The sequence below is a fragment of the Neomonachus schauinslandi genome, chromosome 10, assembly GCF_002201575.2.
Source record: "Neomonachus schauinslandi chromosome 10, ASM220157v2, whole genome shotgun sequence".
NCBI lineage: Eukaryota > Metazoa > Chordata > Mammalia > Carnivora > Phocidae > Neomonachus > Neomonachus schauinslandi.
The window spans coordinates 76,854,641-76,871,683 of record NC_058412.1 but is presented as its reverse complement, the minus strand read 5'-3'; the positions used below and the strand labels follow the sequence as shown (position 1 = coordinate 76,871,683).

At 39.2% G+C, this 17,043-nt stretch overlaps 1 protein-coding gene across 1 annotated transcript in view; it reads right to left on the bottom strand.

The window, feature by feature from the left end:
• The window catches only part of VWA3B (von Willebrand factor A domain containing 3B), a 208,277-nt gene that overhangs the window by 55,434 nt on the left and 135,800 nt on the right, over nt 1-17,043 (bottom strand). Inside the window, exons 16-18 of the mRNA XM_021701230.1 lie at nt 10,383-10,499; nt 8,902-8,989; nt 8,662-8,839 (exon numbers count right to left, since the gene is read on the bottom strand). Coding sequence (XP_021556905.1) covers nt 8,662-8,839; nt 8,902-8,989; nt 10,383-10,499 — 383 coding nt within the window. The remainder of the gene's footprint in view (nt 1-8,661; nt 8,840-8,901; nt 8,990-10,382; nt 10,500-17,043) is intronic.

The following is a 17,043-nucleotide window of genomic DNA, read 5'->3' as shown; positions in this document are numbered from 1 at the left end:
GTATCACCTCATTTATGATTATTAAAATTGTTCTGCATATGTATATAAATATATGTTATGTATACATACATATATATATGAGCGTGTGTGTAGAAAAGAGTTGGAGAGACTGTCTTTTTTCCATTGGATATTTTTTCCTGATTTGTCAAAGATTATTTGATCATAGAGTTGAGGGTCCATATCTGAGCTCTCTATTCTGTTCCATTGGTCTATGTGTTTGTTTTTGTGCCAATACCATGTTGTCTTGGTGATCACAGCTTTGTAATATAGCTTGAGGTCCAGGCAACGTGATGCCCCCAGCTTTGTTTTTCTTTTTCATCATTCCCTTGGCGATTTGGGGTCTTTTCTGGTTCCATACAAATTTTAGGATTGTCTGTTCCAGCACTTTGAAAAATGCCAATGGTATTTTAATAGGGTTGGCACTGAAAGTGTAAATTGCTCTGGGGAGGATAGACATTTTAACAATGTTTATTCTTCCAATCCATGAGCATGGAATATTTTTCCATCTTTTTGTGTCTTCCTCAATTTCTTTCATAAGTGTTCTGTAGTTTCTAGAGTATAGATCCTTTACCTCTTTAGTTAGGTTTATTCCTAGGTATCTTACGGTTTTTGCTGCTATTGTGAATGGAACTGATCCCTTAATTTCTCTTTCTACAGTTGCATTGTTAGTGTATAGAAAAGCAACTGATTTCTGTGCATTGATTTTTGTATCCTGCCACATTGCTGAATATGAGTTCTAGTAATTGGCAGGTGGAGTCTTTTGGGTTTTCCACATAAAGTATCATGTTATCTGCGAAGAGGGAGAGTTTGACTACTTCTTTGACAATTTGGATGCCTTTTATTTCTTTTTGTTGCCTGATTGCTGAGGCTAGGACTTCTAGTACTATGTTGAACAACAGTGGTAAGAGTGGGCATCCTTGTCGTGTTCCTGATCTTAAGGGAAAAGCTCTCCAGTGGAAAGAAGACAGTCTCTTCAATAAGTGGTGCTGGGAAAATTGGACAGCTACATATAAAAGAATGAAACTGGACCATTCCCTTACAACATACACAAAGATAAACTCAAAATGGATGAAAGAACTCAATGTGAGACAGGAATCCATCAAAATCCTAAAGGAGAACATAGGCAGTAACCTTTTCGACATCAGTCACAGCAACTTCTTTCAAGACACGTCTCCAAAGGCAAGTGAAACAAAAGCAAAAATGAACTTTTGGGATTTCATCAAGATAAAAAGCTTCTGCACAGCAAAGGAAACAGTCAATAAATCTAAGAGGCAGCCCATGGAATGGGAGAAGATATTTGCAAATGACACTACAGATAAAGGGCTGATATCTAAGATCTATAAAGAACTTCTCAAACTCTACACTCAAAAAACTAATAACCCCAGTCAAAAAATGGGCAGAAGACATGAACAGACACTTCTCCAAAAAAGACATACAAATGGCTAACAGACACATGAAAAAATGTTCCTCATCACTAGCCATCAGGGAAATACAAATCAAAACCGCAATGAGATACCACCTTACACCAGTTAGAATGGCAAAAATTAACAAAACAGGAAACAACAAATGTTGGTGAGGATGTGGAGAAAGGGGAACCCTCTTACACTGTTGGTGGGAATGCAAGCTGGTACAGCCACTTTGGAAAACAGTATGGAGGTTCCTCAAAATGTTAAGAATAGAGCTACCCTATGACCCAAAAATTGCACTAAGAGGTATTTACTCCAAAGATACAGACGTAGTGAAAAGAAGGGGCATGTGCACCCCAGTGTTCATGGCAGCAATGTCCACAATAGCCAAACTGTGGAAGGAGCTGAGATGCCCTTCAACAGATTAATGGATAAAGAAGTTGTGGTACATATACACAATGGAATATTATTCAGCCATCAAAAACGATGAATACCTACCATTTGCATCGACACGGATGGAGCTGGAGGGGATTATGTTAAGTGAAGTAAGTCAAGCAGAGAAAGACAATTATCATATGGTTTCACTCATATGTGGAACATAAGCAATAGCACAGAGGACCATAGGGGAAGGGAAGGAAATCCAAAGGGGGAGAAATCGGAGAGGAAGATGAACCATGAGAGACTATGGATCCCGAGAAACAATCTGGGGGTTTCAGAGGGGAGAGGGGGAAAGGGTAACAGGGTGATGGGTATTGAGGAGGGCACGTGTTGTGATGAGCACTGGGTGTTATACTTAACTAATGAATCACTGAACACTACATCAAAAACTAATTATGTACTATACAGTGGCTAATTGAACATAATAAAAAAAAAATTGGAAAGGTAGTCACCAAACTATCCAGAGTTTCCTTTGTAGATGAGAGTGGCTAAGAGAAAAGCTTCCACGTTTTCCTTTAAAGACTTCTACATGGCATTCCATACTGAGAATGTATTCATAAATTACTTAGCAAATAAAAATAAACCAATAATTAATTAAAAATTAGGTTCCCTTTATATTTCACCATTTTATCATTTGTTATAAGTCTGGTTTTCTTAACCTTTTTTTGTCAGTATAACATTAATATATATTCAGTTAAAAGTAGTACAACAAAAACTAGAAAGTACATAAACAAAACCCCCAAATCTCCAATAATCTCCTAACTCAGATAAACACTATTAACATTTTGGTAAAAGAGAAAAGGAGGGAGAAAGAGTGCTATGTCTACATCATACATATATGTAACCAAATTTATGTACTATATATGTGGAGCTTTGTACCTGATTTTTTCATTTAGCATTAATTATACGTAGAGCTAGTGTATAAGAAAGCAACTGATTTCTGTGCACTGATTTTGTATCCTGCCACATTACTGAATTGCTGTATGAGTTCTAGTAATTTGGGGATGGAGCCTTTCGGATTTTCCACATAAAGTATCATGTCATCTGTGAAGAGGGAGAGTTTGACTTCTTCTTTGCCAATTTGAATACTTTTATTTCTTTTTGTTGTCTGATTGCTGTTGCTAGGATTTCTAGTACTATGTTGAACAATAGTGGCGAGAATGGGCATCCTTGTCATGTTCCTGATCTTAAGGGAAAGGCTCTCAGCTTTTCCCCATTGAGGATGATATTCGCTGTGGCTTTTTCATAGATGGATTTTATGAACTTGAGCAATGTTCCCTCTATCCCTACACTCTGAAGAGTTTTAATCAGGAAAGGATGCTGTATTTTGTCAAATGCCTTTTCTGCATCAATTGAGAGGACCATATGGTTCTTCTCTCTCCTCCTATTAATGTGTTCTATCACATTGATTGATTTGCGAATGTTGAACCACCCTTGCATCCTGGGCATAAATCCTACTTGGTCATGGTGGATGATCCTTTTAATGTATTGTTGGATCCTATTAGCTAGGATTTTGTTGAGAATTTTGGAATCCATATTCATCAGGGATACCGGTCTGAAATTCTCCTTTTTGATGGGGTCTTTGCCTGGTTTGGGGATTAAGGTAATGCTGGCCTCATAGAATGAGTCTGGAAGCTTTCCTTCTGTTTCTATTTTTTGAAACAGCTTCAGGAGAATAGTTATTATTTCTTCTTTGAATGTTTGGAAGAATTCACCCAGGAATCCATCAGGCAAAATCAATGCATAGAAACCAGTTGCTTTCTTATACACTAACAATGCAACTGTAGAAAGAGAAATTAGAGAATCGATTCCATTTACAATAGCACCAAAAACCATAAGATACCTCAGAATAAACCTAACCAAAGAGGTAAAGGATCTATACTCTAGGAACTACAGAACACTCATGAAAGAAATTGAAGAAGACACAAAAAGATGGAAAAACATTCCATGTTCATGGATCAGAATAATAAACATTGTTAAATGACTATGCTGCCCACAGCAATCTATACCTGCAACGCCATCCTGATCAAAATTCCAACATTTTTCAAAGTGCTGGAACAAACAATCCTAAAATTTGTATGGAATTGGAAAAGACCCTGAATTGCCAAGGAAATGTTGAAAAAGAAAAACAAAGCTGAGGGCATCATATTGCCTGATTTCAAGCTATATTACAAAGCTGTGATCACCAAGACAGCATGGTACTGGCACAAAAACAGACGTACAGACCAAATGGAACAGAATAGAGAGCCCAGATATGGACTCTCAACTCTATGATCAAATAATCTTCGACAAAGCAGGAAAAAATATGCAATGGAAAAAAGACAGTCTCTTCAATAAATGGTGCTGGGAAAATTGGACAGCTATATAGAGAAGAATGAAACTCGACCATTCTCTAACACTATACACAAAGATAAACTCAAAATGGATGAAGGAACTCAATGTGAGACAGGAATCCATCAAAATCCTAGAGGAGAACATAGACAGTAACCTCTTCGACATCAGCCACAGCAACTTTTTTCAAGATACATCTCCAAACGCAAGTGAAACAAAAGCAAAAATGAACTCTTGGGATTTCATCAAGATAAAAAGCTTCTGCACAGCAAAGGAAACAGTCAACAAAACTAAGAGGCAACCCACAGAATGGGAGAAGATATTTGCAAATGACACTACAGACAAAGTGCTGATAACCAGGATCTATAAAGAACTTCTCCAACTCAACACCCAACAAATAATCAAGTCAAAAAATGGGCAGAAGACATGAACAGACACTTCTTCGAAGAAGACATACAAATGGCTAACAGACACATAAAAAAATGTTCATCATCACTAGCCATCAGGGAAATCCAAAACAAAACCACAATGAGATACCACCTTACACCAGTTAGAATGGCAAAAATTAACAAAACAGGAAACAACAAATGTTGGTGAGGATGTGGAGAAAGGGGAACCCTCTTACACTGTTGGTGGGAATGCAAGTTGGTACAGCCACTTTGGAAAACAGTGTGAAGGTTCCTCAAATATTTAAAAATAGAGCTACCTTATGACCCAGCAATTACACTCCCGGGTATTTACCCCAAAGACACAGATGTAGTGAAAAGAAGGGCCAAATGCACTCCAATGTTCATAGCAGCAATGTCCATAATAGCCAAATTATGGAAAGAGCTGAGATGCCCTTCAATAGACGAATGGATAAAGAAGATGTGGTCCATATATACAATGGAATCTTACTCAGCCATCAGAAAGGATGAATACCCAACTTTTAGATCAACATGGATGAGACTGGAGGAGATTATGCTAAGTGAAATAAGTCAAGCAGAGAAAGTCAATTATCATATGGTTTCACTTATTTGTGGAACATAAGGAATAGCATGGAGGACATTAGGAGAAGGAAGGGAAAAATAAAGGAGGGGAAATCGGAGGGGGAGAAGAACCATGAGAGACTATGGACTCTGAGAAACAAACTGAGGGTTTTAGAGGGGAGGGGGGTGGGGGGATGGATTAGCCTGGTGATGGGTATTAGGGAGGGCATGTATTGCATGGAGCACTGGGTGTTATATGAAAACAATGAATCATGGAACACTACATCAAAAACTAATGATGTACCTGTATGGTGACTAACATAACATAATAAAATTAAATTTTAAAAAATTACATTGAGAGCTTTTCCCTATGTCATTCCTTATTCTTCAGGAACATGACATTTAATGAAAGTATGACCCTCCATGATACGGGTATACCCTGTAGACATTTAAGTTGTCTTCAGCATTCTCATTGTTAGATATAAGGCAGCACTAACCATTCTTTGAATATATGTATCAGTATTTCTGATTATGAAATATCTACATATGGATTCACTGGAGAAAAGGCTGTATGCTCTTAACACCTCTGAGTGTACTGCCAAGGATGCACCAATTTATACTCCCACCAGCAGAATATAAAAGTTCTCATTTCATCCTAATTTTGCCATCACTGTTCATTGGTATTTGTGTTTGTTTGTTTATTAGTATTTTTTAACCTTACAAATTTGATGGTGGTGGTGGGGTAGTTGTCTAACTGGTTTTTCAGTTTGCACTTTTTCTCAACGCATATATTTGGTTACCAGGTAAGAAATATTTTTGTATGGGGTTTTGATTATTTTTTAATTTATCTCCCTAGATTTTCCAATGAGGTATTTACCATTTTTTTATTCTTTTATGGTATGGGCACGTGTGTATGTATGTTGTTCTGTGAACAGAACAATGATTTATACACACACACACACACACACAGGTTTATATGGATGCAAACTCAAAAACATATTTAAGACATTACTCTTGTAACTCTTTGTTGTATATGTTACAAATATTTTTCTGAGCTCTGCCTTCATTTTATTTGTATGCTTTTATGCAATATAACATTTTTCTGTATTTGATCTATAAATCCTTCCCTTGTGGTTTCTTCTTTGATTTTATGTTTGTACTTCCCTACCCTATCATGTTTGTTTTTTTGAGAAATTTACTTTTCCATGTTTCAGGCTATTGGAAGGCTTAGAAGGAGACATGAGAAGCACAAGAAAATTCTACTTCTCGGTAGAGTTCACTAAAGACATCTTATTCCAAATAAAACTGAAGAGTATTAATAAAATAAATGCACAGAATAGGAAAAGCTGCCACCAAACTTCCTAGAAGAAATCAATCAGTGTTCAGTTTCTCTCTGCTCCTTCTGGAGGAAGTCAAGTTCAAGTGATACATTGTTATCTGACCAAACAGGTTAGAGTTCACTGGAGATACAAATAGAACCTGCCAGTCACAAGGTCTCAGCCAGACACAGAACCACTCACTGTGAGGCACAGTCATGAGGAATACATCATCAATCACACACAACCTCCAGAGCAAAAATCACTGGTTGTGCAAAACTAGGGTGCATGTTGAACTCCGTGAGTGTAATGTCTTCAATGTGACTAAGAGAAAAAATTCACCAATTCCTCTGCTTCTTCCAAATACATCAAGACCAGTTAGATAAAGCCCCCCCCCCTTTTTTTAGATTTTATTTATTTATTTGACAGAGGGAGACACAGCCAGATAGGGAACACAAGCAGGGGGAGTGGGAGAGGGAGAAGCAGGCTTCCCACTGATCAGGGAGCCCGATGTGGGGCTCAATCCCAGGACCCTAAGATCATGACCTGAGCCGAAGGCAGATGCCCAACGACTGAGCCACCCGGGCACCCCGATAAAGGCTTTTTTTAAAAAAAAGATTTCTGCCTTTATGGGCACCTGGTTGTGTTCCCTCTCTCGCTGTGTCTCTCTCTGTCATATAAATAAATAAAATCTTAAAAAAAAAAGATTTCCTGCCTTTGATTTTTTCAATTTTTTTTTATGGAAAATCAAAGCTACATAAAAAAGCAGACAGAATAGTAGAACGAGCTTCCCCTGATTCAATATTATTATTATGCAAATTTAACAGTTATCAACTCATGGCCAATCTTCTTTTACCTATTCCTCTCCTCCCCCAACAACTGCCACCCTCCCAATGATTGGGAAGCAAATTCCAAACACCCTACATTTCTTCTGTAACCATCACAGGATGAGAGGAGTTCTTTTAAGGATAGTATTTCCATTTAGTGACTATAAAGCCTGGTATGTTTCTATTTAAAGATTTTTGTTTATTTTTATTTATTTGACAGAGAGAGAGAAACAGCATGAGAGGGGATAGGGTCAGAGGGAGAAGCAGGCTCCCCGCTGAGCCGGGAGCCAGATGTGGGACTCGATCCCGGGACTCCGGGATCATGACCTGAGCCGAAGGCAGTCGCTTAACCAACTGAGCCACCCAGGCGCCCTGGTATGTTTCTATTTAAATCATCAGCTGCCACTGTATTTGTCCAGAAGCATTGGGGTTTGATCTTCATATCCTTGTTTTTTGTGTGTTCCTCATTCTTGAACAGTCTGGCTGCTCCACTGAATCTGTTCTTGCTAAGGGCAAGGACCTTCTAGTTGCCCAATTCAAGGGAAACTTTTCAGTATTTATTTGGCCTTCCTCCACATTTAACCCTCCCATGCTCTCCCACTGCTTTTTCCCCTTCCAAGATATGACTGTCATTCTCTTACGGTTCTTTGGCTCTGGTTCATTCTCTGTCTCTGTCTCTCTCTCTCTCTGCGTCTCTCTTGCTCCCTCCCTCTTTCCCTCTCTGACTTTTTCCTTTGGAGACTTTTATGATGGAAAAGATGCCACTGGGGTTGCCTGGTTGGCTCAGTCGGCTAAGGGGTCCGACTCCTGGTTTCAAATCAGGTCCTGATCTCATGGGTCCATGAGATCGAACCTCATGTTGGGCCCGGAGCTCAGCCGAAGTCTGCTTGAGAATCTCTCCCTCTGCCCTCCCCCCACTCATGCAGGCATGCATGTGTTCTCTCTCTCTCTCAGTAAGTAAATCTTAAAAAAAAAAAAAAAAAAAAAAGATGCCACTATATTTAAGAAGAGAAGGTAAGCAAAGGGAGGACATAGTCTCTCACAAGTTCTCCCCTGGTCCTCTGATACTGGATAATGTTCACTCATGACTCATGACTCTGAGAAGATTTTCAAACATGTTTGCAGCTCCACACTGCCACCCACCAGCAACCAGCTGTGAACGGCCAACCCAACAAAGACCAATCTCTTCTCAGCTTAAAAACAAAACTTCGTAAGAGCTTTTCTCTCTCCTTTTTACTATCTTTACAAATAATTTTCTTTTCAATGGCTGAAATACGTTTCTGTTACAACTGTACAAGACCAAAGTGGACTACATTTTATTTGAACCAGGAATGAAAAATACGTCAGGCAGGGACAGATAGAAAATCAGTCTTACCTCATCAAAGACCTTGGAAACAACATGCTTGTCCAGAATGGGAACATAGGTGGGGATGTGAGGGACCGCTGTCATGGACAAGGCATCCATGACAGTGAGTTTCTTGGCAACCAAGCCATGGGTCTTGAGCCACTTTTCTGAAGACATACTTGAAGAAATAAGAACACAGACTATGATGCTTTAAAACTTGTAATAAATAAAAACACAACAAAACCTCCCTGGTAAAATTAAAGTACTCACTCTTGGTCATGAACCTCTTTTCCTTCTCGACTCACTCTTCCTAATGATTTGCCATCTAGGTACTCATTTGTCAGCAGGGTGCTTATTTCTGTGGAAGGAGAAAATGACAGTTGTATAATTTCATAATAAATGGGTTTTTTTAATCAAAAATGCAAAAGGATCACGCTTATCTTTTAGTTCGGTTGTGACCGGTGATTAACAAATGGACCATATTTCAGAGAATCCTGACTGTCATAGTGGGTTCTTTGGCAAGATTCATTTGCAATTACACTAAAGACCAATGCATAGATGAATACGGCCCTATCATTGTTTTGCTTATCTACTTCATCCCATATCCATTGAGATCCCTCTCCATGGAAGAATGAGACATTCATTCTCTCATTCCCCAGAAAACACATTTTTACAATGTTAAATTTCACAATGCCATTAACCAATGATTGTTCAATGTTGGCTTCATTAGACTCCCCCCAAATTATACAAAAGAACCTTGATCAACATTTTAGTTTCTGATAGCTGCTTTGTGGTTCCCCCACTCTGTATGGAAAACCAAAATCCCTATTAGATCCTATTTAGTTGTAGATACACATTTTCAAATCAATATTTGGGATTTTTAATATATATATCCTTATATAAACTTGGACTTATAAGTGGAAAGAAATATTAGCTAGTTGAATTGGCAGCATCTAGAAGGAGGGCTGTTTGGGAGTGAGTTGGTTGAATATCTAAGAAATCATACTCTACTCATCATATGCTAAGCCCTTTAAGAACCATGCATATAGCAGACCTAGGGACTATGACAGGTTAACTGAAACACAGGAAAAGACATCACAACAATCAGCACTAAAGAACATAAGGTTAGATTCAGCTATGATGGAGTGTACACTTGTCACTCAGTCACTTCCTCCTACATAAGGGACTGATTGTACATATCTGTGTCATTAGTTTGATTTACTAGTTATCAACTATTTGAAATACAGGGAAAAGTCCTACAGGAATTAAACTCTTAGAAATTTACTATTTTAAGAATAAGGATTTTATTATTATAATAAAATTGGAGTGGAAAATCATATTTTCCTCACACTTAGCCCCCAAAAGGCTGACAATATGGACCAGAGAGGGGCTCATCAGATGTCGCCACCTGTGAATGAAGGGAAGAAAATAAACCAACTGTGAAGTATTAGATTTTCAAGTTCAAACCACGGAGGGGCAGCAAGCACTACACTCGCACCATAGTTATGTGAGCCACTTGTGTATTAAACATCCAGGCACAGTAATTGCAAATCTCAGTCTAAGAAAATCCAGTTCACTATAGCAGGCAGACATGATTTACAAGGAGTCCCTGAATAGGAAGCAAACCTAACCCACTTAAAAATGATTTGTTTCCCCCAAAATGTATCTACACCCAGCTTTTTAGGAGCAGACACACTGGGCAAAGGGAGGCCAGCCTGCGCTTCCTGATATAGAGACTCTCTCTGGCTTGCCTCTGTCACTTGGAGTGTTCCAGCTGCTGGAAGTGGAAAGGCCGTCTGTCCTCTTGCTGCAAGCTGAGCTCTTGAGGCTGGACATCCGGTTTCTGAGCAGGCTGGTTTTGGTTGATTCTGTTGGTATCAAAGGGAAAGGGGTTAAAGGAATTGGGACAAAAGGAGATACTTTATTAGATGCACCTATTTTCTTGGATCCTTAAAAAAAGAATGCAGCTTCCAAATCTTAGAGGACAGTTCTGCCACCAACTAAATGCTGCAGTAAAGGCTTGTTCCACTTATCTGAGCTCAAGCTCTGCCCCTCTTTGAGAGAGCTCTACTTCCAAGCTCATTCAAGTTGTTGGCAGAACTCATTTCCTTGCAGCTGCAGGACTGAGGTCCCTCTTTCCTTGCTGGCTGTCAGGGGGCCTCTCAGCTCCCTAAGCGCCCACATTACTACTCATGTAGCCCCTTCATCTTCAAGCCAGCAATGGCACACTGAATTCCACTCGTGCTTCAAGACTCTCTGACTTTCTTTTCTGTCACCAGCTGGAAAAAAGCTCCTCCTTTAAACATCTCATGTATACTGGGCTCTCCTAGACAACCTTGGTTTAAGATCAACATAACATAATCCTAGGAGTGATGCCTCACCATATTCACAGATCGCAGTCCTTTAACTAGCAAATAGATACTTATCAAATTTGATATTTAATCTGTGTGTTATATAGAAAGGAAGGAGCTTGTACCAAGACATCTTGATTATTTTTCATATGCGATCACAGAAACCACGTTAATTGTAAATGTGTTCTGTACTTCACAACTTGGAGGCACAAGTACCAAGGTTTTATGTAGTATTCATGAATGAGATGTGTCCTTGTTTTCAACAAGAAGGGATTTAGCCTCTCCTATTAAGAAACTAGATAATTAGACTGAAGATGAGCTAATAATCTATAAATTGTCTCTCTTTTTCACAGAAAGTCAACATCAGTGGTCTCTGTACATAGAGATAGGACTGTGCTAAGTGTTATTCATTATTTTTCTAGGCAACAACAGGGTGATTCCTGTCTTGGTTGCCTCTGTAACCGGAAATTAAGAAGGATAAACTTCGTTGGGAGCTGTGTCTGTGAGTAAAAGAGATAAATGATCTACATAGGAGAGCTGAACTCTGGCAGGCCACCTTGACCAAAATTGTTAGGCAAAACAACAGGTGTGCCAAAATGAAAATAAAATTTAGCTCCAAAAGTCTCCAAACATAAAAACTGTACTATTCCCAAACCCTGAAAATAATGAATAAAAACATATTTATCTGGCAGTAGATTCAAGCACTTAACTACTCCCATGTTCTATAGTCAGTCACTACATTTCATTACTCTTCTATGTTAAAAATTGAAACAGAATAAAAAATTCAGGACAGGGATGCCTATTAATAGGAATAATCCCAAATCTAAGTGAAATGGTGGAGGTGACAAAAGGCCATTAAAATGTTTAGGACAAGTAGCAAGTAGCATTTCTAGCAAAACTCAGGCTTACTGGAATGGCAGGCAGGCTACACAAGTGGCCTGGTATGGGCATGAGCCTAAGACTTTCCTCCCTTGTACAGAGATACCAAAACAAGTGGACAGATCATGCAAGATTGACCCAGCTATGGCAACTGACCCATACCAGGAAGCCTCCTGGCGTCTGTAGGTTCAAGGCTCCCCTCCTTTGCCTACAGACATGAAAACACTCAAAAGATAGTAATGGGGAAGCTACCACAATTTTTCCCCACCGAGAGACATCTAGCCTCCTGGCCTGAGGAAACTCCTGCTGCTCCCTAGTTGTAGCCCCACTAACACCAGCAAACCAAGCACCAAAATAAAATCACAAAGGCTGTGAAAATTACCATTGGAACCACAGTCCACAGAAGCAGGCCAAGGTCTATGTGCTAACTTTAAACAGGGCAAAATGTTCATCATCATTAGCCATCAGGGAAATCCAAATCAAAACCACAATGAGATACCACCTTACACCAGTCAGAATGGCAAAAATGGACAGGGAAAGAAACAACAAATGTCGGAGAGGTTGTGGAGAAAGGGGAACCCTCTTACACTGTTGGTGGGAATGCAAGTTGGTACAGCCACTTTGGAAAACAGTGTGGAGGTTCCTCAAATATTTAAAAATAGAGCTACCTTATGACCCAGCAATTACACTCCTGGGTATTTACTCCAAAGACACAGATGTAGTGAAAAGAAGGGCCATATGCACCCCAATGTTCATAGCAGCAATGTCTGCAATAGCCAAATTGTGGAAAGTGCTGAGATGCCCTTCAACAGATGAATGGATAAAGAAGATGTGGTCCATATATACAATGGAATCTTACTCAGCCATCAGAAAGGATGAATACCCAACTTTTAGATCAACATGGATGAGACTGGAGGAGATTATGCTAAGTGAAATAAGTCAAGCAGAGAAAGTCAATTATCATATGGTTTCACTTATTTGTGGAACATAAGGAATAGCATGGAGGACATTAGGAGAAGGAAGGGAAAAATGAAGGGGGGCGGGAATTGGAGGGAGAGATGAACCATGAGAGACTATGGACCTGAGAAACAAACAGAGGGTTTTAGAGGGGCGGGGGGAGGGAGGATTGCTTAGCCCAGTGATGGGTATTAAGGAGGGCACGTACTGCATGGAGCACTGGGTGTTATACGAAAACAATGGATCATGGATCACCACATCAAAAACTAATGATGTATGGTGACTAACATAATTAAAAAAAAAAATCTAAAAAATAAAAAATAAAAATAAAAATAAACAGGGCAACTACTTCCCAAAATAAAAGATCTGATAAGGATCCAGAGTCCCTTACAGAATAGACAAAATGTTCAGGATACTATAAAAAATTACCCATCATAGCAATAACCATGAAAATCACACCTTAAATGAAAAAGACAATCAAATGATGCCAACAGAATGAATGATGTATCAGAAGTTGGGATTATCTGATAAGGATTTCAAAGAAGCTGTCATAAAAATGCTTCAACAATTAATTACAAATTCTCTTGAAACAAATGAACAAATAGAAAATCTCAGCTAAGAAACAGAAGTTATAAAAATTTCCAAGTGGAAATTGTAGAACTAAAAAATAAAATAACAAATAAACTTGTTGGATGGGCTCAATAGTAGAGCAGAGATGACAGAGGATAGTATCAGAGAACTTTAGGACAGACAGAACAATAGAATTCAGCCAATTTTAACAACAGAGAAAAAAATATGACAAAAGATAAACAGAGACTCAGGGACCTGTAGGATAATAACAAAATATCCAACATTCATATCATCCAGGTCTCAAAAGGACAGGGAGGCAGAAAGAAGAACAGAGACTTTCTGAAGAAATAGTAGATGAAAACTTTCCAAATTTGGTTAAAGACACAATGTACAGATTCAAGAAGCTGAACAAACACCAAACAGAATAAACCCAAGGAAATCCATGCCAAGATGCATTACAGTAAAACATTTGAATATCAGAGACAAAGGAAAAAATCTTGAAAGTAGCCAGAGAGAAAAGACATATTACCTAAGGGAACACCAGTTTGAATGGCAGAAAATTTCACATTTAAAATGTAGGAGGCCCCAAAGAGAGGCTTCACTATTTTTCAACCACAAAAAGGAAAGAACAATTGCCTGCAAATTTTGAATGTAAAATTGTCCAATTGTCCTTCAGGAATTAAGAGAAAATAAAACTATTCTTACACATGGTAAAAAAAAAAAAAAAAAAAAAAAAAAAAACTGTGGCTAGGAGATCAATCCTTAGAAATGACTGAAACAGACATTATAACACCACCTGATACTCCAGATAATGGTATTTAAACCTGGGGAATATAAAGAAATTTGAAATTTTCTAAATTGAAGTAAGATTTCCACACTCACACAAAGTCAACAAAATGTTGACACCACTAGACTTTTACAAGTCACTTACATATGCTGTCCATACCCAGAGAAACAATTGCAAAAATCATACAAAGAAAGAAAATTTTTAAAAACTATAAGTAAGCCAAGACAGAATTATAAAAAATGTTCAAGTAACCTGAAGGAAGGCAAGAAACAAGAAAGAGGAAAAAGACCAATGAAAATAAATAGAAAATAAAAAAATAACAGAAGTAAGTGCTAACATATCAATTATTACTTTAAATGTAAATGGTTTAATACTACTAATCAAAAAATATATTGGCAGAGTGGATAAAAGAACAATATCAAAATATATGCTACTTCTAGGAAATTTACTTTCTTTAAAAAAAGATTTATTTATTTGAGAGCAAGAGCATGTGCTTGCATGAGCACAGGTGGGGAGAGGCAGAGAAAGAGGGAGAGAAAGTCTTAAGCAGACTCTGAGCTGAGTGTGAAGCCCAACAACAGGGCTCAATCCCATGACCCTAGATCCTGACTGAGCCAAAACCAAGAGTTGGATGCTCAACCAACTATGCCAATCAGGCGCCCCAAGAAATTTACTTTAAGTACAACACTGATAGATTGAAAGTAAAAGGATGGGTATTAAGCCATGTTGTGATGAGCACTGGGTGTTACATGCAACTAATGAATCGTTGAACACTACATCAAAAACTAATGATGTACTATATGTTGGCTAATTGAACATAATAATAAAAGAAAGTAAAAGGATGGAAAAAGACATACCATGAAAATATTAATAAAAAATTGGCATGGTTAATATTAATACCTGATAAAATAGAATTCACAGCAAAGAAAATTTACATAATAAAGGAATCAATCTACCAGGAAAACATAGATCCTAAATGGGCACACATAAACCAGTCTTAAAATATATGAAGTTAAATAAAACTGATAGAGCTCAAAGGAAAATGAGACAAAGCAACAAATATAGTTAAGGGCCTCATAACTTCCTTCTCAAAAACTGAAAGAACTACTAGACACAAAATTGGCAGGGGCAGAAAACACACAGTCAACCAGCAGTATCCAACTAACATAGACAGAATACTCCCCCCAGTAACAGTAGAATACACGTATCTTTCCAGTGCCCATAAAACATATCTTCATATCTTTACAAAGATAGACTATAAGTCATTAAAACAGATCCCAACTAATTAAAAAGAATTGAAATCATACAGAGTGTGTTCTCTGACCATAGTGGAATCAAACTAGAGAGTGATTACAGAAAGACAACAGGAAAAACTCTAAACATGTGGAATTAAACAACACATTTATAAATAATCCATGGGTTAAAGAGGAAGCCTTAAAGGAAAGAAACATACTTAGAACTGAGTGAAAACAAAAACACAACAAATTAAAATACGTGAGACGCAGCTAAAACAGTGCTGGGAGAGAAATTTTTGCACTAAATGCTTATGTTGGAAATGAAGAAGTATCTGAAATCAATGATAAGTTCTTAAAACAAATTAGAAAAAGAAGAATAAAATAAAACTAAAGCAGGCAGAAGGAAGGAAACAATAAAGAGCAGAAATCGATGAAACTGAAAATAAAACATTAGAGATAATTAGATAAAACTGTTTTTTTGGGGGGGTACCAATAAATCTGATTAAACCTCTAGCAAGACTGAAAAAGAGAGAGAGAGAGAAAATGAGAGAGAGAGGATAGAGTATTAATATCAGAAACAATATAGGGGGCATCACTATAGATCTTGCAGTCATTAAAAAGGTAATAAAGGAAGGGCGGAGCAAAATGGCACAGAAGTAGGAGACCTGGATTTCATCTGGTCCCAGGAATTCACCTGGATAGGGATCAAACCATTCTGAATACCTACAAACTCAAGAGGAGATCAAAGAAAAGAATAGCAACAACTCTCTGAACAGAAAAGCGACCACTTTCTGGAAGGTAGGATGTGCGGAGAAGTGAATCTGAGGCGATATTCGGGAGGATAGACGGCGGGGGGAGGGGCCTCCATCTGCCGCTTCTGGCAAGTGATAGGGCCGCGGAGCACAAAATTGGAATTTTAGAAGTCGGCTCCGCTGAGGGACATCGCTCCAGTGGCTAAGCAGGAGGTGGAACCCTCGCTGGGACAGTGTGGTCTCAGGACCCTCGGGGTCACAGGAAGACCGGGGGTGCCTGAGTGCAGCAGAGCTCCCAGGTATCGGAGCGGGGAAGCTGGCTGCAGAGAGAGAGCCGAGGTGCGGGCTCTCAGCTCAGGGTTGCCATAAACCGTGATCTGCGGCACAGTCGGGCCACTGCTCCTCCAGCAGGGACCCAACAAGCGGCAGATCCGGGGAGACTCCCCTTCCTCCCCCGGGAGGAGCGGCGCAGGAGTGCACCACAGGACTTGCTGGGTTTGGAGACTCCACGCCAGGTCGTGTGCCAGAGATAGAAATGCTCAGGACCGGGTGAGCATGGAGTGCAGCCGGAGACCGGGGAGATGGGAGTGATTGACTGCTTTTCTTTGGGGGCCCACTGAGGAGTGGGGCCCTGAGTTCTTGGCTCCTCCAGGGTGGAGATTGGGAGGCCGCCATTTTCATTCTCGTCCTCCAACGCTGTAGGGAAAGCTTGCAGGAACAAAAGCTCCTGAGAGCAAACCCGAGCAGATTACTTAGCCTGGACAGGCAAGGGCAGGGCAATTCCGCCTCCAGCAAAGACATTTGGGAACCACGGCAACAGGCCCCTCCCCGAGAAGATCAGCAAGAACAGCCAGCCAAGACCAAGTCTACTGAACAATGAG